This window comes from Tachyglossus aculeatus, unplaced genomic scaffold, assembly GCF_015852505.1.
Source record: "Tachyglossus aculeatus isolate mTacAcu1 unplaced genomic scaffold, mTacAcu1.pri scaffold_1_arrow_ctg1, whole genome shotgun sequence".
Lineage (NCBI taxonomy): Eukaryota > Metazoa > Chordata > Mammalia > Monotremata > Tachyglossidae > Tachyglossus > Tachyglossus aculeatus.
In genome coordinates this window covers 1045134-1070361 of record NW_024044915.1, presented here as the reverse complement: position 1 = coordinate 1070361, position 25228 = coordinate 1045134, and the positions used below count along the sequence as shown (strand labels likewise).

Sequence of the window (25228 nt, the reverse complement as noted above, 5' to 3'; positions counted from 1 at the left end):
TGTGGACACTGTACTGAGCACTTGGGAGAGTACCGTATTAATATTCACTCCCTCGTTTTGAATCTCTTTCTCCCCCGCAAAGGTAAAACTGCTGAGCAAGGAGCTGGAGGCCGCGAGAGAGGCGGGGAGCAAGGCGGAAGAATCGCTCCGCCAGGCCGAAGCGACGAATTTGGAACTGGAGAAAGAGGTCAAGGGCAAAGACTGGGAAATGAAGACGCTCGCGGCTGTGAAAGATGCTCGGTAACCCCTCCCGCCCCGTCCGGATATGTGCTTCAGCTCTCCGGGGTTGGGATGGGGGGGATGAAGAAAGGGAGCGAGTCGGAGCGACGCGGAAGGGAGCGGGAGAAGAGGAAAGGGGGACGCGGTCGGGGAAGGCCTCACGGAGGAGATGGGCCTTCTTCGGGGGTCCCGGGGGGTGAGGGGACTGACTTGAGCTCTGCTTTCTTTCACGGGCTCCTTCTTCCTCAAACTCTGCTCGTTTTAGGATAAAGCACTTAGAGGGGAAGCTCCACTCTGTAGAGCTGACCAAGAAAAAGGAGGAAGAAAGATTTCAAAGAAAGTGAGTATCTCTAATAACACCTGGGGTATGTATAATAATAATAATAATAATGAGTAGGGTGTTCGTTAAGTGCTTACTAGCTGTGTGAGCTTGGGCAAGTCACTTAATGAATCAATCAATCAATCAATCAATCGTATTTATTGAGTGCTTACTTTGTGCAGAGCACTGTACTAAGCGCTTGGGAAGTACAAGTTGGCAATATATAGAGACAGTCGCTACCCAACAGTGGGCCCACAGTCTAAAAGGGGGAGACTTAACTTCTCAGAGCCTCAGTTCCCTCATCTGTCAAATGAGGGTGAAGACTGTGAGCCCCACGTGGGACAACCTGATCACCTTGTATCCCCCCCAGCGCTTAGAACAGTGCTTTGCACATAGTAATCACTTAACAAATGCCATTATTAGTATTATTATTATTACTACGTGCCACGCGATGTTCTGAGCACCGGGGAGGACACGAGTTAATCAGGTTGGGCACAGTCCCTGTCCCACGTGGGGCTCACGCTCTTATCCCCATTTTCCAGATGAGGGAACTGAAGCCCGGTGAAGGTAAGTGACTTGCCCAGGGTCACACAGCAGACAAGTGGCGGAGCCGGGATTGGAACCCAGGTCTTCCGACGCTCAGCCCCGGGTTCTTTCCACCGGGCTACGCTTTCTACTGCCCAAGGAGCTCTGCGGCTGGAGAGATGCAAGAGAGCCTTTTGTTGGGTAGGGACCGTCGCTATATGTCGCCGACTTGTACTTCCCAAGCGCTTAGTACAGTGCTCTGCACACAGTAAGCGCTCAATAAATACGATTGAATGAATGAATGAATACAATAACGTAGCTGTGCTGTGCCTAGGACCCAGACTGAAGTGGAAGCAATTTGATTCTGGCCCTCTGCCTGTTGTTGAGGATGACCGGACTCCGTTAATCATTCGGTAGTATTTATTGAGCGCTTACTATGTGCAGAGCAGTGTACTAAGCGCTTGGGAGAGTATTATACAACAGAACATGTACCCACCAAGCTTACAGACTAGAGAAAAGAGAGGGAACCCCAGGGCGTGCAGCCAGGAGACGAACCTACGTGGCAGATCGCCTTTGGTTCTTGGCGGGGAGGTCTCGCTCGGGAAAAGTTTAGGGTCATTTCCAGAGATGCTTCCCTAATTCCGAATCATCAAAGTGTGAGCGCTTGAAGGCAAGGATCATGTCAACTATTAACAACAACGATAATAATGGTATTTATTAAGTGTTTACTATGTGCCCAGCACTGTTCTAAACACTGGGGTAGATACTAGGTAAGTAGGTTGTCCCACGTGGGGCTCACAGTCTTCATCCCCATTTTCCAGATGAGGGAACCGAGGCACAGAGAAGTGAAGTGGCTCGCCCAATGTCACACAGCAGACAAGTGGCGGAGCCGGGATGAGAACCCAGGACCTCTGACTCCGAAGCCCGGGCTCCTCCTCTAAGCCACGCTACTCCATTGTCCTCTCGCAGACACTTAGTACAGTCCTCCGCACACAGTAGAGTGGAAGCCTGTTGAAGGCAGGGCTCAAATGAACTACCTCTATTGTCCTCTCCGAGGCGTTTAGTACAGTGCTCTGCTACTGCAAAGTCCTACACCTGTCCACATGTTTTGTTTTGTTGTCTGTCTCCCCCTGCTAGACTGTGAGCCCGTTGTTGGGTAGGAACCGTCTGTAGATGTTACCGACTTGTACTTCCCAAGCGCTTAGTACAGTGCTCTGCACACAGTAAGCGCTCAATAAGCACGATTGAATGAATGAATGAATGAATGAATGGAGGGCGGGGACCAAGTCCACTAAGTCTTATTGGACTCTCCCTGATGCTTCGGCTCTTCTGTGAATCAACTCTTTATCGGGGCGGGAGAGCTTGCGTACGCCGATGAAGTTTAGAGTTAGATGCCACTCGGAGAGATTCTTCCGTCAGGTTTACTCAAAATTCAGTCGCATTTATTGAGCGCTTTCTGTGTGCAGAGCACCGTACTAAGCGCTTGGGAAGTACAAGTCGGCAACATATAGAGACGGTCCCTAACCAACGGCGGGCTCACAGTCTAGAAGACTGGAGTGGAAAGGGGATTCACCCGTGCTGGGCAGCGGCGGCCTGGGAAAAATCAAAGACTGATGATCAGGTGATCAAAATGTTTATCGGATAATAATGACAATGAGGGTATTTGTTAAGCGCTTAGTATGTGCCAGGCACCGTACTAAGCACTGGGGTGGACACAAGCAATTCGGGTCGGACGCGGTCCCTGTCCCACATGGGGCTCCCAGACTCAATCCCCAATGTAATAATAATAATAATGATGGTATTTGTTAAGCGCTTACTACGTGCAAAGCACTGTTCTAAGCATTGGGGGGATACAAGGTGATCAGGTTGTCCCACGTGGGGCTCACAGTCTTAATCCCCATTGTACAGACGAGGTCACCGAGGCACAGAAAAGTCAAGTGACTCGCCCAGGGTCACCCGGCAGACAGGCGGCGGAGCCGGGATTAGGGTCTACCTGTTTTGTCTTGTCGTCTGTCCCCCGATTCTAGACCGTGAGCCCGTTGTTGGGTAGGGATCGTCTCTATCTGTTGCCGAATTGGACTTTCCAAGCGCTCAGTACAGTGCTCTGCACACACTAAGCGCTCAATCAATACGATTGATTGAATGAGTGAAAGACTCCCAGGCTCCATCCGCGATGAACACGCCGCTTCTCCGTGCGGCGCGGGGCACGCAGCGAAGTGCTTAACCCGCGCCCCCATCCCGACGCCGGCTTTTTCTCCGGGGCCCCAGGCGCGAGGAGCTGGTTTGCTTTTCCCGGGAGAAGGAGGCGGCCCTCTCCGAGCGCGTGCGGGAGCTGGAAGCCGAGGTCCAGCGGCTGCAGGCGCGGGGCGAGAGCCGGGAGACGGAGCAGCTTCGGGCCCGGAGGAGGCAGGCCGACGTCCTGAGCCGGAAGGACGCCGCCATCGCCAAGTAAGCCCCCCCTTTCCCACCACGAACCGCCAGAATGAGGATAATAAGTGTGATATCTCTTTCATCCATTCAATCGTATTTATTGAGCACTTACTATGTGCAGAGCACTGTACTAAGCGCTTGGGAAGTCCAAGTCGGCAACATCTAGAGCCGGTCCCTACCCAACAGCGGGCTCACAGTCTCGAAGGAGGAGACAGACAACAAGACAAAACATATTAATAAAATAAATAGAATAAATAGGTACAAGTAAAATAAATAAATAGAGTAATAAATATGTACAAACATTTATACATTATATATTATCTCTCAATAATAATAATATTATCACGTCTGTGGGCCTCGGCTGCCTCATCTGTGAAACGGGGGATTAATGGTGAGCCCCGTGTCGCACGCACGCTGCGTCCTACGTGATTAACTTGTATCTTCCCCGGTGCTTAGTACAGTGCCTGGCACTTAGGAAGCGCCTAACAAGCAGCATGGCCTAATGGAAGACCTGGGGCTGGGAGTCAAAATGACCTAGTTTCTCATCATAATAATAATAACGATGATGATGATGGGATTTATTAAGCACTTACTATGTGCAAAGCACTGTTCTAAGCGCTGGGGAGGTTACAAGGTGATCAGGTTGTCCCGTGGGGGGCTCCCAGTCTTCATCCCCATTTTACAGATGAGGAAACTGAGGCCCAGAGAAGTGAAGTGACTTGCCCAAAGTCACCCAGCTGACAGTTCGCAGAGCCGGGATTAGAACCCATGACCTCTGATTCCCAAGCCCGGGTTCTTCCCAATGAGCCACGCTGCTTCGGGTTAAAGGTTGAGAGTAATTGTCTGTCGGATTCGTTGAGGGAGGGCGTTTGGGCCATTCATTCATTCAATCGTATTTATTGAGCACTTACGGTGTGCAGAGCACTGTACTAAGCGCTTGGGAAGTACAAGCTGGCAACATCTAGAGACGGTCCCTACCCAACAGTGGGCTCACAGTCTAGAAGGGGGAGACAGAGAACAAAGCCAAACATACTAACAAAATAAAATAAATAGAATTATTTTAATAGAGTGCTCTGCATATAGTAAGTGCTTAATAAATGCCATCATCATTATAATTATAATTATAATATAATAATTATAATTATTATAATTATCTTGCATTTACCCCAGCCCTCAGTACAGTGCCTGGCACAGTGTAAGCACTTACCCCAAACCACAGTGATAATTATTACCTGGCCCAATCTGCCTCTCAGGAAGTGGGGAAAAGCAATTAATTGTTATTATTAATTTGTGAAGTGCTTACTTTGTACGAAGGACGGTCACCAAACACTTTCTCCCGTCCTCCCTCTGACCTGGAACGCCCTCCGCTTCCGTATATGACCTACTACCCCCCTCCCCTCCTTAAAAGTATCATTTAAGTCCCGCAAACCCCTTCCCCCCTCCCTTTATGTCCATATTGGTAATTTATTTAGATCAACGTCTGTCTTCCCCCCCTAGACTGTAAGCTCATCATGGGCAGGGACGTGTCTGCCAGCTCTGTTAAGCACTTAGTACAATCGTATTTATTGATTCCAGACTGTGAGCCCGCTGTTGAGTAGGGACCGTCTCTATGCTTTGCCAACTTGGACTTCCCAAGCGCTTAGTACAGTGCTCTGCACACAGTAAGCGCTCAATAAATACGATTGATTGATTGTCTCCCCCTTTTAGACTGTGAGCCCACTGTTGGGTAGGGACTGTCTCTATATGTTGCCAACTTGTACTTCCCAAGCGCTTAGTCCAGTGCTCTGCACACAGTAAGCGCTCAATAAATACGATTGATGATGTGATGATCTCCTCCGAGAGACTTCCCCAATTAAGCTCTCCTTTCCCCTCCTCCCTCTCCCATTTGCCTCTCCCTCACACTTAACGCGCATCCTTTATCCCCCCCATCCTCGGCCACCCGGCACGTGCGCCCATATCCGCCGTTTTCTTTTAACGTCCGTCTCCTTTTCTACCCCGTGAGCTCCTTATCAATCAATCAATCAATCAATCGTATTTATTGAGCGCTTACTGTGTGCAGAGCACTGGACTAAGCGCTTGGGAAGTCCAAGTTGGCAACATAGAAAGACAGTCCCTACCCAACAGTGGGCTCACAGTCTAAAAGGGGGGAGACAGAGAACAAAACCAAACATACTAACAAAATAAAATAAATAGAATGGATATGTACAAGTAAAATAAATAAATGAATAACTATGGGCAGGGAATGTGTCTGACAGCTCACCTCCTCCAAGAGGCCTTCCCAGACTGACCCCCCTTTTTCCTCCTTCCCCTCCCCACAGCACCTGTATATATGCTTGGACAGATTTATTACGCTATTTTGCTGGTACATATTTATTATTCTATTTATTTTGTTAACGACGTGCATCTAGCTTTCATTCTATCTGTTCTGACGACTCGACGCCCGTCCGCGTGTTTCGTTTTGTCGTCTGCCTCCCCCTTCTAGACTGTGGGCCCGCTGCTGGGTAGGGACCGTCTCTTTCTGTTGCCGACTTGGACTTCCCAAGCGCTTAGTACAGTGCCCTGCACACAGTAAGCGCTCAATAAAGAAGCAGCGTGGCTCAGTGGAAAGAGCACGGGCTTTGGAGTCAGAGGTCATGGGTTCGAATCCCGGCTCCACCACATGTCTGCTGTCAAGTCACTTAACTTCTCTGAGCCTCAGTTACCTCATCTGTAAAATGGGGATTAAGACTGTGAGCCCCACGTGGGACAACCTGATCGCTTTGTATCCCCCCAAGCGCTTAGAACAGTGCTTTGCACGTAGTAAGCGCTTAACAAATGCCAACATTATTATTATTATTATTAATAAATACGATTGAATGAATGAAAGAATGCGTCTACCAACTCCACCGTATAGTATTCCCCAGACGCTCAGTACAGTGCCGCATACAGTCAGCGCTCAATAAATACCACCGATTGATCAACTGGGGTAGGTACGAGATAGATGCAATTAGAGACTGCCCAAAAAGTGACTTTATTAATAATAATAATAATTATGGTAGTATTTGTTAAGCACTTACTATGTGCCAGGCACTGTACTAAGCCCTGGGAAGATACAAGCAAATCGGTCCTTTGTCCCACAGGGCGATCACAGTCTAAATCCCCATTTCACAGATGAGGGAACCGAGGCCCAGAGAAGGCGACTGACTTGCCGAGGGTCACACAGCGGACAAGCCTTCCCAAGTACTCTCCTTAGTACATAGCCCATAGCTCTGCACACAATAGGGGCTCAAAAATACTACGGATTAATCGGTTTGTGGAACGAGCCCCTTTCCGGGGGGATTTTTTCTTCCTTTTTTTTAAACCTGCGGATAGACTCCGGGAAGAGGTGGCAGCCGTGAAATCCGGCTGGGATGCTCAGATTGATCAGATCTCCAAGGAGATCGTTTCCAAGGATCTGCGGGTGCAGGGATTGCAGGAAGAGGAGGTGAAACTCAAGGCTCACCTCATCACACTCCAGCAGGATATTGACAGGTAAATGTCCCTTTAATAATCATCATTATTATTATTATTGTGGTCTTTGTGAACAAGCACTGAACTAAGGGTTGGATTAGAGAAGCAGCGTGGCTCAGTGGAAAGAGCCCGGGCTTGGGAGTCAGAAGTCCTGGGTTCAAATCCCGGCTCCGCCAATTGTCAGCTGGGTGACTTTGGGCGAGTCACTTCTCTGGGCCTCAGTTCCCTCATCTGGAAAATGGGGATTGAAACTGTGAGCCCGCCATGGGACAACCTAATCCCCTTGTAACCTCCCCAGTGCTTAGGACAGTGCTTTGCGCATAGTAAGCGCTTAACAAATACCATCATTATCATTATTATTATTATTCTCCGGGCCTCAGTGCCCTCATCTGTAAAATGGGGATGAAGACCGGGAGCCCCCCGTGGGACAACCTGATCACCTTGTCACCTCCCCAGCGCTTAGAACCTCGCTCTCGCCTGTCCCGCCATCGACCCCCGGCCCACGTCATCCCCCGGGCCTGGAATGCCCCCAATCCCTCTGCCCATCCGCCAAGCTAGCTCTCTTCCTCCCTTCAAGGCCCTGCTGAGAGCTCACCTCCTCCAGGAGGCCTTCCCAGACTGAGCCCCTTCTTTCCTCTCCCCCTCGTCCCCCTCTCCATCCCCCCGTCTTACCTCCTTCCCTTCCCCACAGTACATGTATATATGGTTGTACATATTTATTACTCTATTTATTTATTTATTTATTTATTTTACTTGTACATTTCTATCCTACTTATTTTATTTTGTTGGTATGTTTGGTTCTGTTCTCTGTCTCCCCCTTTTAGACTGTGAGCCCACTGTTGGGTAGGGACTGTCTCTATGTGATGCCAATTTGTACTTCCCAAGCGCTTAGTACAGTGCTCTGCACATAGTAAGCGCTCAATAAATACGATTGATTGATTGATTAGAACAGTGCTTGGCATATAGTAAGCGCGTAATAAATGCCATCGTTATTATTATTATCATTAAAATGCCGTTTTGCAGGCCCAGAGTAGTGCAGTGATTTGCCCCAGGCCACACAGCAGACAAGCGGCGGAGCTCGGATTAAAACCCGACTCCTCTAGGGGCCCGGGTTCTAATCACCAGGGCCACGCTGCCTCCCAAGCGTCCGTCTTTTGGATCCCCGTTTTTCACTCGAGCCGTCGGGGTGATTCCGGCTTCCGCCCGCCCGCCGCGCTCCCTCTCTCCCTCCGGCCTCCCTCCCCCTTCTTCCCGACTCCATTCCCGGCTCCGAAAGGCCGAGCCACGAGGCCTCTTATCGGCCGGATAGCTTTCTAAATGAGGAAGAGGGCTCCCGTCCAGGACCGGCCTGAATCTCACTCCGCACGTCGCATCGTGCCCAGGGTACAGATCGATTCCCGACAAAACCCTCAGGCTCCCGGTAACTTAACCCGAGCCGAAAGGGAACTGAAACCATCCCGGGAATCGCTTAAATTAGGAACGAGACGGACTTGGGAGGCGGCGGGGCCCGGTGGAAAGAGCCCGGCGCTGGGATTCGGGAGACCCGCGTCCTCCCTGTGCCTGCTGCGTGAACTTGGGCCAGTCACCTTGTAATAATAATAATAATAATAATAATGGCATTTATTAAGCGCTTACTATGTGCAAAGCACTGTTCTAAGCGCTGGGGAGGTTACAAGGTGATCAGGTTGGCCCACGGGGGGCTCACAGTCTTCATCCCCATTTTACAGGTGAGGGAACTGAGGCCCAGAGAAGTGAAGTGACTCGCCCAAAGTCACCCAGCTGACAATTGGCGGAGCCGGGATTCGAACCCATGACCTCGGACTCCCAAGCCCACGCTCTTTCCGCTGAGCCATTCACGATAACCGTCCTGCTGTGTTCATTCAGCCCTTACTGGGTGCCAAGCGCTGTTCGAAGCGCTGCGGTAGAGACCGTCCCTGGTCCACACGGGGCTCACCGTCTTAATCGGAGAGAGGAGGATTTAATAACGATGACGATAATCATGTCATTTTTAATCATTCATTCATTCAATCGTATTTATTGAGCGCTTACTGTGTGCAGAGCACTGTGCTAAGCACTTGGGAAGTCCAAGTTGGCAACATATAGAGACGGTCCCTACCCAACAGCGGGCTCACAGTCTAGAAGGGCGAGACAGACAACAAGACAAAACATATTAACAAAATTTTTAAGCACTTACTATGTGCCAAGCACTGTTCTGAGTCCCCCTTTTAGACTGTGAGGCCACTGTTGGATAGGGACTGTCTCTATATGTTGCCAATTTGTACTTCCCAAGCGCTTAGTACAGTGCTCTGCACACAGTAAGCGCTCAATAAATACGATTGATGATACAGGGTCATCAGGTTGCCCCACGTGGGGCTCACAGAGAAGCAGCGTGGCTCAGTGGGAAGAGCCCGGGCTTTGGAGTCAGAGGTCATGGGTTCGAATCCCGGCTCCGCCAGTGGTCAGCTGTGTGACTTTGGGCAAGTCACTTCACTTCTCTGGGCTTCGGTGACCTCATCTGGAAAATGGGGATGAAGACTGTGAGCCCCCCATGGGACGACCTGATCAATCAATCAATCAATCAATCAATCGTATTTATTGAGCGCTTACTGTGTGCAGAGCACTGTACTAAGCGCTTGGGAAGTCCAAGTTGGCAACATATAGAGACAGTCCCTACCCAACAGTGGGCTCACAGTCTAAAAGGGGGAGACAGAGAACAAAACCAAACATACTAACAAAATAAAATAAATAGAATAGATATGGAATAGATATGAAATAAATAGAATAGATAGAATAGAGAAGCAGCGAGGCTCAGTGGAAAGAGCCCGGGCTTTGGAGTCAGAGGTCATGGGTTCGAATCCCGGCTCCGCCAGTGGTCAGCTGTGTGACTTTGGGCAAGTCACTTCACTTCTCTGGGCTTCGGTGACCTCATCTGGAAAATGGGGATGAAGACTGTGAGCCCCCCGTGGGACCACCTGATCACCTTGTAACCTCCCCAGCGCTTAGAACAGTGCTTTGCACGTGGTAAGCACTTAATCAATGCCATCATCATCATCAATCCCCATTTAACAGATAACTGAGGCACAGAGAAGGTAAGCGACAGAGCAGACGCAGGGCGGAGCCAGGATTAGAACCCAGGGCCTCTGATTCCCCGGGCCCGTGCTCTTTCCACTGGGCCGCACTGCTTCCTTCATGTGACTTGGGTTGTCCGTCCGCCGAGAGCAGAGCAGTGCCTTGGAGACAGCGGGACCTGGGTTCTAATCCCGCCTCCTCCCCTCGTCTGCTGGGTGACCTTGGGCCAGTCCCTTGGCTCCTCCGTGCCTCGGTTCCCTCCTCCGCGAAGCGGGGGTTGAGAGCGCGAGCCCCACGTGGGATGGGGACCGTGTCCATCCCGATCTGCTCGTGTCCGTGCCGGCGCTTAGCACAGCACCTGGCCCGTAGTAAGCGCCCCCCCTGTTATCCTGGGTGTTTCCTCCGGCCAGGTACAAGCGGGAATTGTCTGTGGCGTTGGAGCGGGAACGGGGCCTTGAACGGGCCAAAATCCAGGCCGAACTGGATTGGCAGCGTCGTTGTGAGACTATGGAGAGGACGCAATATCAGGAATCGGAGGAATTAATTCAGGCCTTGACCGCGGCGCGCGACCGGGTAAGGAGGGGGTCCTCGGGGCAAAGCAAAACCCCCATCCGATCAGTCGGTGCTATTTATTGAGCTTAGTCATCATCATCATCAATCGTATTTATTGAGCGCTTACGGTGTGCAGAGCACTGTCCAGTGCTCTGCACACCGTAAGCGCTCAATAAATACCATTGGACGGATGAATGAATGAATTGAGCGCGACTAAGCGCTTCCAACGGCAAAGAGTGACAATCCCTGCCCGCGACGAGGGACCGGCCCTGGGAGTCGGAAGGAACCGGGTTCTGATCCCCTTGTCTGCTGTGTGACCGTGGGCAAGTCGCTTCCCTTCTCTGGGCTTCAGTTACCTCATCTGGAAAATGGGGATTGAGACCGTGAGCCCCACGGGGGACAGATCCTGATTTGCTTGTATCCACCCCAGCGCTTATAAAATGAATTATTAAATCCTCCCCTCTCCGATTAAGCACTTTAGCACATAATAAGCACTTCACAAATACCATAAAAAAAAGGAATTTTCGGTCTAAAATCCCCTGTCTACTTGTTCTGTTTCACTGACTGTCTCCCCTTTCTAGACTGTGAGCCCGTTGTTGGGTAGGGGCCGTCTCTGTATGTTGCCAAATTGGACTTTCCAAGCGTTTAGTACAGTGCTCTGCACACAGTAAGCGCTTAATTTATTCTACTTTATTTTATTTTTTTAATAGGTTTTGTTTTGTCGTCCGTCTCCCCCTCCTAGACCGTGAGCCCGCTGTTGGGTAGGGACCGGCTCTAGATGTTGCCAACTTGGACTTCCCAAGCGCTTAGTCCAGTGCTCTGCACACAGTAAGCGCTCAATAAGTACGATTGAATGAATGAATTGAATGAATGAATAAATAGGATTGATGAATGACTGAATGGAGGGTTCTCCCAGGATCTCTGCGTTGCTGGCAGGGGAAAATCTGAAGAAGAGATCTTTATAATAATAATAATAATAATAATAATAATAATAATAATAATAGGACCTCTGCATTGCTGGCAGGGGGAAATCTGAAGAAGAGATCTTTGTAATAATAATAACAATAATAACAACAACAACAACAACAGCAATAATAATAATAATAATAATATCTCTGCATTGCTGGCAGGGGAAAATCTGAAGAAGAGATCTTTGTTATAATAATAATATTTATATTAATAATAATAATAGGATCTCTGCATTGCTGGCAGGGGAAAATCTGAAGAAGAAATCTTTGTTATAATAATAATAATAATAATAATAATAATAATAATAGGATCTCTGCATTGCTGGCAGGGGAAAATCTGAAGAAGAGATCTTTGATATAATAATAATAATAATAATAATAGGATCTCTGCATTGCTGGCCCGGGAAAATCTGAAGAAGAGATCTTTGTAATAATAATAATAATAATAATAATAATAATAATAATAATAATAATAATAATAATAATAGGATCTCTGCATTGCTGGCAGGGGAAAATCTGAAGAAGTGATCTTTGTTATAATAATAATATTATTAATAATAATAATAGGATCTCTGCATTGCTGGCAAGGGAAAATCTGAAGAAGAGATCTTTGTTATAATAATAATATGTATACTATATAATATCATCATAATCATCAATCGTATTTATTGAGCGCTTACTGTGTGCAGAGCACTGGACTAAGCGCTTGGGAAGTTCAAGTTGGCAACATATAGAGACAGTCCCTACCCAGCAGTGGGCTCACAGTCTAAAAGATTATAATAGATTATAATAGATTATATAACAGTAATAATAATAATAATAATAATAATAATAATAATAATAATAGTCCTGGGCATCACAGGACCTGGGTTCTAATCCAGCTCCACCACATACCTGCCCTGGGACTTTGGTAACTGAGGCCCAGAGAAGTGAAGTGACTCGCCCTGGGTCACGCAGCAGACCAGCGGTAGAGTCGGGATTAGAACCCATGACCTTCTGAGTCCCAGGCCCCGGCTGTAGCCGCTAGGCCACACTGCGTCTCGTGAGTAGGGTAGCTTGTCGGCTCTGCCCGGGTGCGAGGGTTGCCGGGAAAATCCCGTGGGCTCAAGGAAAAGCGATGAGGATGGTTTGTCGGCTCTGCCTGGATGCGAGGGTTGCTGGGAAAATCCTGTGGGCTCAAGGAAAAGTGATGAGGATGGTTTGTCGGCTCTGCCTGGGTGCGAGGGTTGCTGGGGAAAATCCTGTGGGCTCAGGGAAAAGTGATGAGGATGGTTTGTCGGCTCTGCCTGGATGCGAGGGTTGCTGGGAAAATCCCGTGGGCTCAAGGAAAAGTGATGAGGATGGTTTGTCGGCTCTGCTTGGGTGCGAGGGTTGCTGGGAAAATCCTGTGGGCTCAGGGAAAAGTGACGAGGGTGGTTTATCCGCTCTCCCTGGGTGCAGAGGAAGGCTGACCCCCGTTTCCGCAGGCCGCGGCGAACCTCCGAGAGGCCGAACGGAAGCTGGGAGAAACGGAGGCAGGCCTGGCGGCCTCGACGCTCGAGAGAGACCGAGCCGTGCAGGCTCTCAGGGATCACGGTTTGCTCCCCGGCGAAGAAAAACAGGTGAGGACCCTTTTCGGTCCCCTTGGGCAAGTCACGTCGCTTCTCCGGGCCTCAGTTAGCTCATCTGCAAAATGGAGATGGAGACCGTGAGCCCCACGCGGGACAGGGACTGTGTCCAACCTGCTCTGGTTGGATCCACCCCAGTGCTTAGTAAAGTGCCCGGCACTGAATCAGGACACAAATCGGAGAAGCGGCGTGGCTCAATGGAAAGAACCCGGGCTTTGGAGTCAGAGGTCATGGGTTCAAACCCTGGCTCCGCCGCTTGTCAGCTGTGTGACTTTGGGCAAGTCACTTCACTTCTCTGGGCCTCAGTGACCTCATCTGTAAAATGGGGATTAAGACTGTGAGCCCCTTGGGACAACCTGATCACCTTGTAACCTCCCCAGCGCTTAGAACAGTGCTTTGCACATAGTAAGCGCTTAGTAAACGCCATATTTATTTATTATTTAAATAAATAATCATAAATAATTGTTAATAAATCCCATTAAGCGGCTTTGGGGAAGGACACAGGCTTGAAAATGGTGCCCCCTTGTGGCCGGATTTCTGCTTGTTAGAGTTCATTCATTCATTCAAACGTATTTATTCATTCATTCATTCAATCGTATTTATTGAGCGCTTACTGTGTGCAGAGCACTGTACTAAGCGCTTGGGAAGTACAAGTTGGCAACATATAGAGACGGTCCCTACCCAACAGTGGGCTCACAGTCTAGAAGGGGGAGACAGAGAACAAAACAAAACATATTAACAAAATAAATTTATTGAGCGCTTACTGTGTGCAGAGCACTGGACTAGGCGCTTGGGAAGTACAAGTTCATTCATTCATTTCATTCAGCCCTATTTATTGAGCGCTTACTGTGTGCAGAGCACTGTACTAAGCGCTTGGGAAGTACAAGTTGGTGACATATAGAGACGGTCCCTACCCAACAACGGGCTCACAGTCTAGAATCTGAGTTGGGAGGCAGGTGGGAGGATAATAATAAAAATGATAATAATAATAATCGTCATTCATTCATTCATTCAATTGTAGATATTGAGCGCTTACTGTGTGCAGAGCACTGTACTAAGCGCTTGGGAAGTCCAAGTTGGCAACATATAGAGACAGTCCCTACCCAACAGCGGGCTCACAGTCTAGAAGGGGGAGACAGACGACAAAACAAAACATATTAACAAAATAAAATAAATAGAATAAATATGTACAAGTAAAATAAATAAATAGAGTAATAAATATGTACAAACATATATATATATATATATGTGTATATATACAAGTGCTGTGGGGAGGGGAAGGAGGTAAGGCGGGGGGGGATGGGGAGGGAGAGAGGGAGGAGGAGACTCAGTCTGGGAAGGCCTCCTGGAGGAGGTGAATTGTTGTATTTGTTAAGTGCTTACTATGTGCCAGGCACTGTACTAAGCACTAGGGTGGATACAAGCAAATTGGGTTAGCCGCGGTCCCTTTTCATTCATTCATTCGATCGTATTTATCGAGCGCTTACTGTGTGTGTGAGCCCGTTGTTGGGTAGGGACCATCTCTATATGTTGCCAGCTTGTACTTCCCAAGCGCTTAGCACAGTGCTCTGCACACAGTAAGCGCTCAAGAAATACGATTGAATGAATGAATGAATGAAAGTGTGCCGAGCACTGGACTAAGCGCTTGGAAAGTGCAATTCGCGGCAGTAGATAGAGACGGTCCCTAATGGTGTTTATTAAGCGCTTACTATGTGCAAAGCACTGTTCTAAGTGCTGGGGAGTTTACAAGGTGATCAGGTTGTCCCACGGGGGGCTCCCAGTCTTCATCCCCATTTTACAGATGAGGTCACTGAGGCCCAGAGAAGTGAAGTGACTTGCCCAAATGACGGGCTCTCGGTCTAGAAGGGGGAGACGGACGACCAAACAAAACGCTCCCAGCCTCCATCCCCGTTTTCCAGATGAGGGAACCGAAGCCCAGTGAAGTGACTTGTCCAAGGTCACACGGCAGGCAAGCGGCAGAGCCCGGGATTAGAACCTGGGTCCTTCTGAGATAAATAGATTGGACCTGGGCCCTGTCCCACAGACTACGAGGAGGGAACTGAGGCCCAGAGAAGGGAAATGACCTCCCCAGGGTCACTCAGCAGGCAAGCGGCGGAGCCGGTATCAGAACCCAGAACCTCTCACTCCCGGGCCCGGGCTCTGTCCAGAAAGGCACACCGCGTGACCAAAATGGAACGGACATTCCCTCCCACGTCCGAGCACTTGGGAATATCGCCCTTTTACCGTGCTATTCCATTTTTTAGCTCCTGGTTACGTTATCCCCTCCATCTCCCTCTTCATTCCTCATTCCTGCACGGCAGGCTGGTTTTCTAACACCGTTTTCTTGGCACTTTTCAGCTCCGGCGTGCCTCCCTGCCTCCTTAAAATCTTTTCTCTCCGGTCTTCGCTTTCAGGTTCTCCTACGTTTGTCTCTGCCTGGATCCCACCACGATACTGATGATAATAATAATAATAATGATGGTATTTGTTAAGCGCTTACTATGTGCGAAGCACTGTTCTAAGCACTGGGAGGGGTACAAGATGATCAGGTTGTCCCACATGGGGCTCACAGACTTAATCCCCATTTTCCAGATGAGGTAACTGAGGCATAGAGAAGTGGCCACACAGCTGGCAAGTGGCCGGGATTATGATAGTAATAATAATAATAGTAATAATAATAATAATAATAACGATGGTATTTGTTAAGGGCTTACTATGTGCGGAGCACTGTTCTAAGCGCTGGGTGTGATACAAGGTGATCAGGTTGTCCCACATGGGGCTCACAGACTTAATCCCCATTTTCCAGATGAGGTAACTGAGGCACAGAGAAGTGGCCACACAGCTGGCAAGTGGCCGGGATTATGATGGTAATAATAATAATAGTAATAATAATAATAATAATAACGATGGTATTTGTTAAGCGCTTACTATGTGCGGAGCACTGTTCTAAGCGCTGGGTGTGATACAAGGTGATCAGGTTGTCCCACATGGGGCTCACAGACTTAATCCCCATTTTCCAGATGAGGTAACTGAGGCACAGAGAAGTGGCCACACAGCTGGCAAGTGGCCGGGATTATGATGGTAATAATAATAATAATAATAATAATAATAATAATAATAATAGTATTTGTTAAGCGCTTACTATGTGCGGAGCACTGTTCTAAGCGCTGGGTGTGATACAAGGTGATCAGGTTGTCCCACATGGGGCTCACAGACTTAATCCCCATTTTCCAGATGAGGTAACTGAGGCACAGAGAAGTGGCCACACAGCTGGCAAGTGGCTGGGATTATGATGGTAATAATAATAATAGTAATAATAATAATAATGATGGTATTTGTTAAGGGCTTACTATGTGCGGAGCACTGTTCTAAGCCCTGGGTGTGATACAAGGTGATCAGGTTGTCCCACATGGGGCTCACAGACTTAATCCCCATTTTCCAGATGAGGTAACTGAGGCACAGAGAAGTGGCCACACAGCTGGCAAGTGGCCGGGATTATGATGGTAATAATAATAATAGTAATAATAATAATAATAATAACGATGGTATTTGTTAAGGGCTTACTATGTGCGGAGCACTGTTCTAAGCGCTGGGTGTGATACAAGGTGATCAGGTTGTCCCACATGGGGCTCACAGACTTAATCCCCATTTTCCAGATGAGGTAACTGAGGCACAGAGAAGTGGCCACACAGCTGGCAAGTGGCCGGGATTATGATGGTAATAATGATAATAATAATAATAATAATAATAATAATAATGGTATTTGTTAAGCGCTTACTATGTGCGGAGCACTGTTCTAAGCGCTGGGTGTGATACAAGGTGATCAGGTTGTCCCACATGGGGCTCACAGACTTAATCCCCATTTTCCAGATGAGGTAACTGAGGCACAGAGAAGTGGCCACACAGCTGGCAAGTGGCCGGGATTATGATGGTAATAATAATAATAATAATAATGATGGCATTTATTAAGCGCTTACTACGTGCAAAGCACTGTTCTAAGCGCTGGGGAGGTTACAAGGTGATCAGGTTGTCCCACGTGGGGCTCACAGTCTCAATCCCCATTTTCCAGATGAGGTCACTGAGGCCCAGAGAAGTGAAGTGACTTGCCCAAAGTCACCCAGCTGACAGTTGGCGGAGCCAGGGTTTGAACCCATGACCTCCGACTCCAAAGCCCGGGCTCTTCTCCACTGAGCCACGCCGCTTCTCTAATACCACCGGTTAAATGCTTACACGGCTTCAACGGCTCCGTCCTGTGTCCGCCGTGTGACTTTGGGCCAGTCGCTTCACCTCTCTGTGCCTCAGCGACCTCATCTGGAAAATGGGAAGAGAGCCCGGGAGCCCCACGGGGGGGTCTTCTCGTCTCCCGGTTTCTCCCCCGGAAGGCCGAGGACGGAGCGGAGCCCCGCCGGGCCCGAGAGCGAGCGGGTGAAAGGGAATTCGTCCACGCGGTTGGAGGGGGGCCGTCCCCCCGATAACTTTCCCTCCGTCTCCTAGGTGCCGGACCCCCGCGCGTCTCCCGGTCCTCCTCCCTCCGCGGAGGTCCAGCGCCTCAGAGAGCAGAACGTCTCCCTCCGGAACGTCGTCGCACGCATGCGGGAGCACATGGAGGCCCTGAGCGTCTCCCAGCCCTCCGCCCTCGCCGCCGGGGACCGGACCGTCCGCCTGCCGCCCGCTCCGGGGGAGAAAGAGGGTTCGGTCTTGCCCTTCGTCCCCCCAGAACCGGGAGTCCCCGCTAGTTTCGGTTGTGGGTTGCTGTTGTCGAACGGTATTTGTTGAGCACTTACTCTGGTCAGGCCCTGTGCTAAGGGCTGGGGTTTAGTCCAGATCAATTCGACGGTTGTGTTCCCGTCATTCATCCCATCGTATTTATTGAGCGCTTACTTCGTTCAGTTCATTCAATCGTATTTATTATATATACAGTATATATACCTGTATATATGTCTATATGTTTGTCCATATTTATTACTCTATTTTACTTGTCCATATCTATTCTATTTCTTTTATTTTGTGAGTATGTTTGGTTTTGTTCTCTGTCTCCCCCTTTGAGACTGTGAGCCTACTGTTGGGTAGGGACTGTCTCTAGATGTTGCCAATTTGTACTTCCCAAGCACTTAGTACAGTGCTCTGCACATAGTAAGCGCTCAATAAATGCGATTGATGATGATGATGATGATTTATTGAAGCACTTACTCTGTTCAGGCGCTGTGCTAAGGGCTGGGGTTTAGTCCAGATCAATTAGACAGTTGTGTTCCTGTCATTCATCCCATCGTATTTATTGAGCGCTTACTTTGTTCAATCCATTCAGTCGTATGTGAGCCCACCGTTGGGTAGGGACCGTCTCTATATGTTGCCAACTTGGACTTCCCAAGCGCTTAGTACAGTGCTCTGCACACAGTAAGCGCTCAATAAATACGATTGATGATTTATTGAAGCGCTTACTCTGTTCAGGCCCTGTGCTAAGGACTGGGGTTTAGTCCAGATCAATTCGACAGTTGTGTTCCTGTCATTCATCCCATCGTATTTATTGAGCGCTTACTTCGTTCAATCCATTCAATCGTATTTATTGAAGCACTTACTGTGTTTAGGCCCTGTGCTAAGGGCTGGGGTTTAGTCCAGATCAATTAGACAGTTGTGTTCCTGTCATTCATCCCATCGTATTTATTGAGCGCTTACTTTGTTCAATCCATTCAGTCGTATGTGAGCCCACCGTTGGGTAGGGACCGTCTCTATATGTTGCCAACTTGGACTTCCCAAGCGCTTAGTACAGTGCTCTGCACACAGTAAGCGCTCAATAAATACGATTGATGATTTACTGAAGCACTTACTGTGTTCAGGCCCTGTGCTAAGGGCTGGGGTGCAGTCAAGAGCAATTCGACAGTTGTGTTTCAGTCATTCATCCCATCGTATTTATTGAGCGCTTACTTGGTTCAATCCATTCAGTCGTATGTGAGCCCACTGTTGGGTAGGGACCGTCACTATATGTTGCCAACTTGTACTTCCCAAGCGCTTAGTACAGTGCTCTGCACACAGTAAGCGCTCAATAAATACGATTGATGATTTATTGAAGCACTTACTCAGTTCAGGCCCTGTGCTAAGGGCTGGGGTGCAGTCCAGATCAATTCGACAGTTGTGTTCCTGTCATTCATCCCATCGTATTTATTGAGCGCTTACTTGGTTCAATCCATTCTGTCATATGTGAGCCCACTGTTGGGTAGGGACTGTCTCTATATGTTGCCAACTTGGACTTCCCAAGCGCTTAGTACAGTGCTCTGCACACAGTAAGCGCTCAATAAATACGATTGATGATTTATTGAAGCGCTTACTCTGTTCAGGCCCTGTGCTAAGGGCTGGGGTGCAGTCCAGATCAATTCGACAGTTGTTGTTTCAGTCATTCATCCCGTCGTATTTATTGAGCGCTTACTTGGTTCAATCCATTCAGTCGTATGTGAGCCCACTGTTGGGTAGGGACTGTTTCTATATGTTGCCAACTTGGACTTCCCAAGCGCTTAGTACAGTTCTCTGCACACAGTAAGCGCTCAATAAATGCGATTGATGATTTATTGAAGCACTTACTCTGTTCAGGCCCTGTGCTAAGGGCTGGGGTGCAGTCCAGAGCAATTCGACAGTTGTTGTTTCAGTCATTCATCCCGTCGTATTTATTGAGCGCTTACTTCGTTCAATTCATTCAATCGTATTTATTGAGCACTCACTGTGCAGAGCACTGTACTAAGTGCTTGGAAAGTACAATTGGGCAACAAATTCATTCAATTTGCTCATTCAGTCGTATTTATTGAGCGCTTACTGTGTGCAGAGCACTGTACTAAGTGCTTGGAAAGTACAATTGGGCAACAAATTCATTCAACTTGCTCATACAGTCATATTTATTGAGCGCTTACTGTGTGCAGAGCACTGTACTAAGTGCTTGGAAAGTACATTTGGGCAACAAATTCATTCAATTTGCTCATTCAGTCATATTTATTGAGTGCTCACTGTGCAGAGCACTGTATTAAATGCTTGGAAAGTACAATTGGGCAACAAATTCATTCAATTTGCTCATTCAGTCGTATTTATTGAGCGTTTACTGTGTGCAGAGCACTGTACTAAGTGCTTGGAAAGTACAGTTGGGCAACAAATTCATTCAACTTGTTCATTCAGTCGTATTTATTGAACGCTTACTGTGTGCAGAGCACTGTACTAAGCGCTTGGAAAGTACAATTGGGCAACAAATTCATTCAATCTGCTCATTCAGTTGTATTTATGGAGCACTTACTGTGTGCAGAGCACTGTACTAAGCGCTTGGAAAGTACAATTGGGCAACAAATTCATTCAATTTGCTCATTCAGTCAGGGATTTGGTTAAAAATCATCTGAACATTTTCAGTGTTCTGCTTATATTTATTGAGCACTTACTGTGTGCAGAGCACTGTACTAAGCGCTTGGAAAGTACAATTGGACATGTTTGTACATATTTATTACTCTATTTATTTATTTATTTATTTTACTTCTACATATCTATTCTATTTATTTTATTTTGTTAGTATGTTTGGTTTTGTCTCCCCCTTTTAGACTGTGAGCCCACTGTTGGGTAGGGACCGTCTCTAGATGTTGCCAATTTGTACTTCCCAAGCGCTTAGTCCAGTGCTCTGCACACAGTAAGCGCTCAATAAATACGATTGATGATGATGATGATGACTTTTTGAAAGGTTTTGAAGGTGGGGAGAGCAAAGGGGACTCGATGATGATGATGATGACGACAACAAATTCAAAGACAATATTTCTTGAGTACTTGGTGTGGAGCGCTGTACTAAGCGCTTGGGAGAGGACGGTACAACAGGGTTGGTAGACACCTTCCAGGCCCATAATGGCCTTACTGTCTAGAGGAGGAAGCAGAAAGAAAGAGTGAAAGAAGGAAAAGAAAGAAAGCGGAGAAAGGAAAGAAAGAAAAAAAGGAAGGAAGGAAGGATGGAAACCTGCCCTGTTTGGGATAGTGACTGTGTCCACCTTGATTAATTTGTATGTACCCCAATAATTTGTATCTACTCAGTGCTTGGCACATAGTAAGTGCTTAACAAATACCATAAATTTACTCTATTTATTTATTTATTTATTTTATTTGTACATATCTATTCTATTTATTTTATTTTGTTTGTATGTTTGGTTTTGTTCTCCGTCTCCCCCTTCTAGACTCTGAGCCCACTGTTGGGTAGGGACTGTCTCTATATGTTGCCAATTTGTACTTCCCAAGCGCTTAGTCCAGTGCTCTGCACATAGTAAGCGCTCAATAAATACGATTGATGATGATGATGATGATAAAGGAGAAAAAAAGGGAGAGCGATCGTTATTTTGGGCTCATTTCTCCCCTGTTATCTTCTATTTCCCCCTTGGTCGTCCATAATACCAAAAAGCCACTGAACAGTCTCTAGAGTTAAATAATAATAATGATGGCATTTATTAAGCGCTTATTATGTGCAAGGCACTGTTCTAAGCGCCGGGGAGGTTACGAGGTGATCAGGTTGTCCCCACGGGGGGCTCCCAGTCTTCGTCCCCATTTTCCAGATGAGGGAACCGAGGCCCAGAGAAGTGAAGTGACTCGCCCAAAGCCACCCAGCTGACAGTTGGCGGAGCCGGGGTTCGAACCCACGACCTCCGACTCCAAAGCCCGGGCTCTTTCCACTGAGCCGCGCTGCTCAGTAGCAGTAGGGCCTGGGAGCCCGAGGATCTGGGTTCTAATCCCGGCTCTGCCAGTTCCCTGCTGTGTGACCTCGGGCGAGTCCCTTCACTGGTTTTTCATCTGTAAAATGGGGATCGATCAATCAATACCTGTTTGTTTGGGGTTTTTAAAAATTGGATTTGTTATTAAGCGCTTACCGGGTGCCAGGCACTGTTCTAAGCGCCGGGGTCGGTTCGGGCCTGGCGGGTTGGACACGGTCTCCCCGACGCATCGGAAACGTCTCCCCCCGGCCAGCTGCCACGCAGACGGACGCAGCGTCGACCGAACTGGCTGCCGAGAAGCTTCCCGCCGGAGACGCTTGCTTGGACTCCCCGCCGACCCAACTGCGACACAAGGTGAGGCCTACCTTCGCCTCGGTTGTATTGCCTTCTCCCAATCAATCAATCAATCATATTTATTGAGCGCTTACCGTGTGCAGAGCACTGTACTAAGCGCTTGGGAAGTCCAAATTGGCAACACATAGAGACAGTCCCTACCCGACAGTGGGCTCACATACGACTGAATGGATTGAACCAAGTAAGCGCTCAATAAATACGATGGGATGAATGACTGAAACAACAACTGTCGAATTGATCTTAGCACAGGGCCTGAACAGAGTAAGCGCTTCAATAAATCATCAATCGTATTTATCGAGCGCTTACCGTGTGCAGAGCACTGTACTAAGCGCTTGGGAAGTCCAAGTTGGCAACACGTAGAGACAGTCCCTACCCAACAGTGGGCTCACATACGACTGAATGGATTGAACCAAGTAAGCGCTCAATAAATACGATGGGATGAATGACTGGAACACAACTGTCGAATTAATCTGGACTGCACCCCAGCCCTTAGCACAGGGCCTGAACATCATCATCATCATCATCAATCGTATTTATTGAGCGCTTACTGTGTGCAGAGCACTGTACTAAGCGCTTGGGAAGTACAAATTGGTAACATAGAGAGACGGTCCCAACCCAACAGTGGGCTCACAGTCCATTCATTCAATCGTCATCATCAATCGTATTTACTGAGCGCTTACTGTGTGCAGAGCACTGTACTAAGCGCTTGGGAAGCACAAGTTGGCAACATAGAGGGACGGTCCCTACCCAACAGTGGGCTCACAGTCCATCCAATCGTATTTATTGAGCGCTTACTGTGTGCAGAGCACTGTACTAAGCACTTGGGAAGTACAAGTTGGTAACACAGAGAGACGGTCCCTACCCAAGTGGGCTCACATTCCATTCATTCAATCGTATTTATTGAGCGCTTACTGTGAACAGAGTAAGCGCTTCTCCCAAGCGCTTAGGACAGTGCTCTGCACGCAGTGAGCGCTCAGTCAGGACCACTGAAGGGTTGATTCAAGGAAGCCGAGGGCCACCATTTCACTCCGGCCACCCCGGGCCGCGAAAACCAGACTTTTTTTTTCGTCTTCACTGGGTTTCACTCCAGTTTTATCTTCCCGAACCCGGTCAGGATGCCGCCAACGTGAAAATGAGACGCGAGGATGCTCTGCCTCTCTCTAAATCCGTCAATCAATTGGTGGTGAAGTGTGAATGAAAGTGCGGTGAAGAGTGGTGGTGTGAATGCTTTGTTAAACAGCTGTGAAGCAGCGTGGCTCAGTGGAAAAGAGCATTGGAGCCAAAGGTCATGGGTTCGAATCCCAGCTCCACCGCATCCTCATCAATCGTATTTATTGAGCGCTTACTATGTGCAGCGCACTGTACTAAGCGCTTGGGAAGTACAAATTGGCAACATATAGAGACAGTCCCTACCCAACATTGGGCTCACAGTCTAAAAATTCCCACACATGTCTGCTGTGTGACGTTGGGCAAGTCACTTCACTGCTCGGAGCCTCAGTTCCCTCATCTGTAAAAAAAAAAATGAGGATTAAGACTGTGAGCCCCACGTGGGACAACCTGATCACCTCGTATCCCCCCCCCGGCGCTTAGAACAGTGCTTTGCACATAGTAAGCGCTTAACAAATGCCATAAAAAAAAATCAATTGGGTTTATTGAGCGCTCACTGTGGGCAGCTCACTGTGGACTGAGATGCCAGTCTCGAATACGGGAGCGAGGGTCGAGCAGAGGCCTGTCCGTCCCATTCCTAGCTCGGGCCATGGCTCGCGTGTGGAAGGCCATCGGCTACAAGTCCAAACTCCCCCGGGCCGGGCAGCGGCATCCCGGGAGAGAGTCGAGGGTGGAGACTAAGGTTTACTGAAGGCGGCGATGGTAAACCGCTTCCGGATTTGGACCCAGAAAACTCCCTGGATACGGGACCGGAGCGACGGCGGATGGAGAGCGGGGCGTTCTGGGAGAGATGGGTCCAGGGCGTCACTTTGGGTCGGAGACGACTCGACTGCATGAGACAAGACAGGGCACTGTACTAAGCGCTTGGGAGACACGGTCCCTGCCCACAGCGAGCCCGCGGGAGTCGTTCTAAACGGTCTGCCGTCCTCTAACTCGCCAGCCAGGCGGATTTTCCGATTCCCTTCAGGGCTGATTCCGGGCAAGGAAAACAGCAGGCTGAAGGGCGGATTTCTCAGTAAGTCCTCAGTGAGAGTGGGGAAGTGGGAATGCTTTGTTAAACACTTACAACGTGCCAAACCCTGAGGTTGATGAAAAATAATCAGAGCAGACAATGTGCCAAACCCTGAGGTTGATGAAAAATCATCAGAGCAGACACAGTCTCCGTCCCCCACGAGGCTCCCGGTCTAAAGTCGTGGGGAGAGCGGGGATCGTATCCCCAGCTTTCAAATGAGGAAACTGAGGGACAGAGAGATGAAGCGACCTTCCTTCCCTCCTCTTCTTCTTCAGTTGGATTTATCGAGCGCTTACTGGGCGCAAGGCTCTGTACCGAGCGCTTGGGAGAGTACAAGAGAACAACAGACAGACTCATTCCTGCCCACAAGGAGGTCACAGTCTAGAGGCGGGAGACAGACATTAGTTAATATAAATAAGGTGACTCGCCCAAGGTCACGCAGCAGGGTCCTCCGAGTCCCAGGCCCGGGCTCTTGTCTCCAGGCCACGCTGGTCTTTTTAGAAGAAAAGGAGAAAACCCTCAAAGGAAATGAAAAATGAAATGAAATATGAAAACTGAGAATGCAACCTTCCCAAGTGATGGATATTTAATGGTTCAGTGTCTGTTCTTGACGTGTTCAGTTCATTCATTCATTCATTCATTCAGTCGTATTTACTGAGCGCTTCCTGTGTGCAGAGCACTGGACTAAGCGCTTGGGAAGTACAAGTTGGCAACATATAGAGACGGTCCCTACCCGACAACGGGCTCACAGTCCGTTCAGTTCACTAAGCAAATGGGCCAAGCTGATTTAAGGCCCTGCTGAGAGC

The 25228-nt window shown here is 48.5% G+C and overlaps 1 protein-coding gene across 1 annotated transcript in view; it reads left to right on the top strand.

The window, feature by feature from the left end:
* The window catches only part of CCDC57 (coiled-coil domain containing 57), a 92263-nt gene that overhangs the window by 18365 nt on the left and 48670 nt on the right, over nt 1-25228 (top strand). The window contains exons 4-10 of the mRNA XM_038742904.1: nt 83-240; nt 485-559; nt 3332-3511; nt 6845-7003; nt 10462-10624; nt 17673-17868; nt 22143-22243. Of these exons, the coding sequence (XP_038598832.1) occupies nt 83-240; nt 485-559; nt 3332-3511; nt 6845-7003; nt 10462-10624; nt 17673-17868; nt 22143-22243 (1032 nt within the window). The remainder of the gene's footprint in view (nt 1-82; nt 241-484; nt 560-3331; nt 3512-6844; nt 7004-10461; nt 10625-17672; nt 17869-22142; nt 22244-25228) is intronic.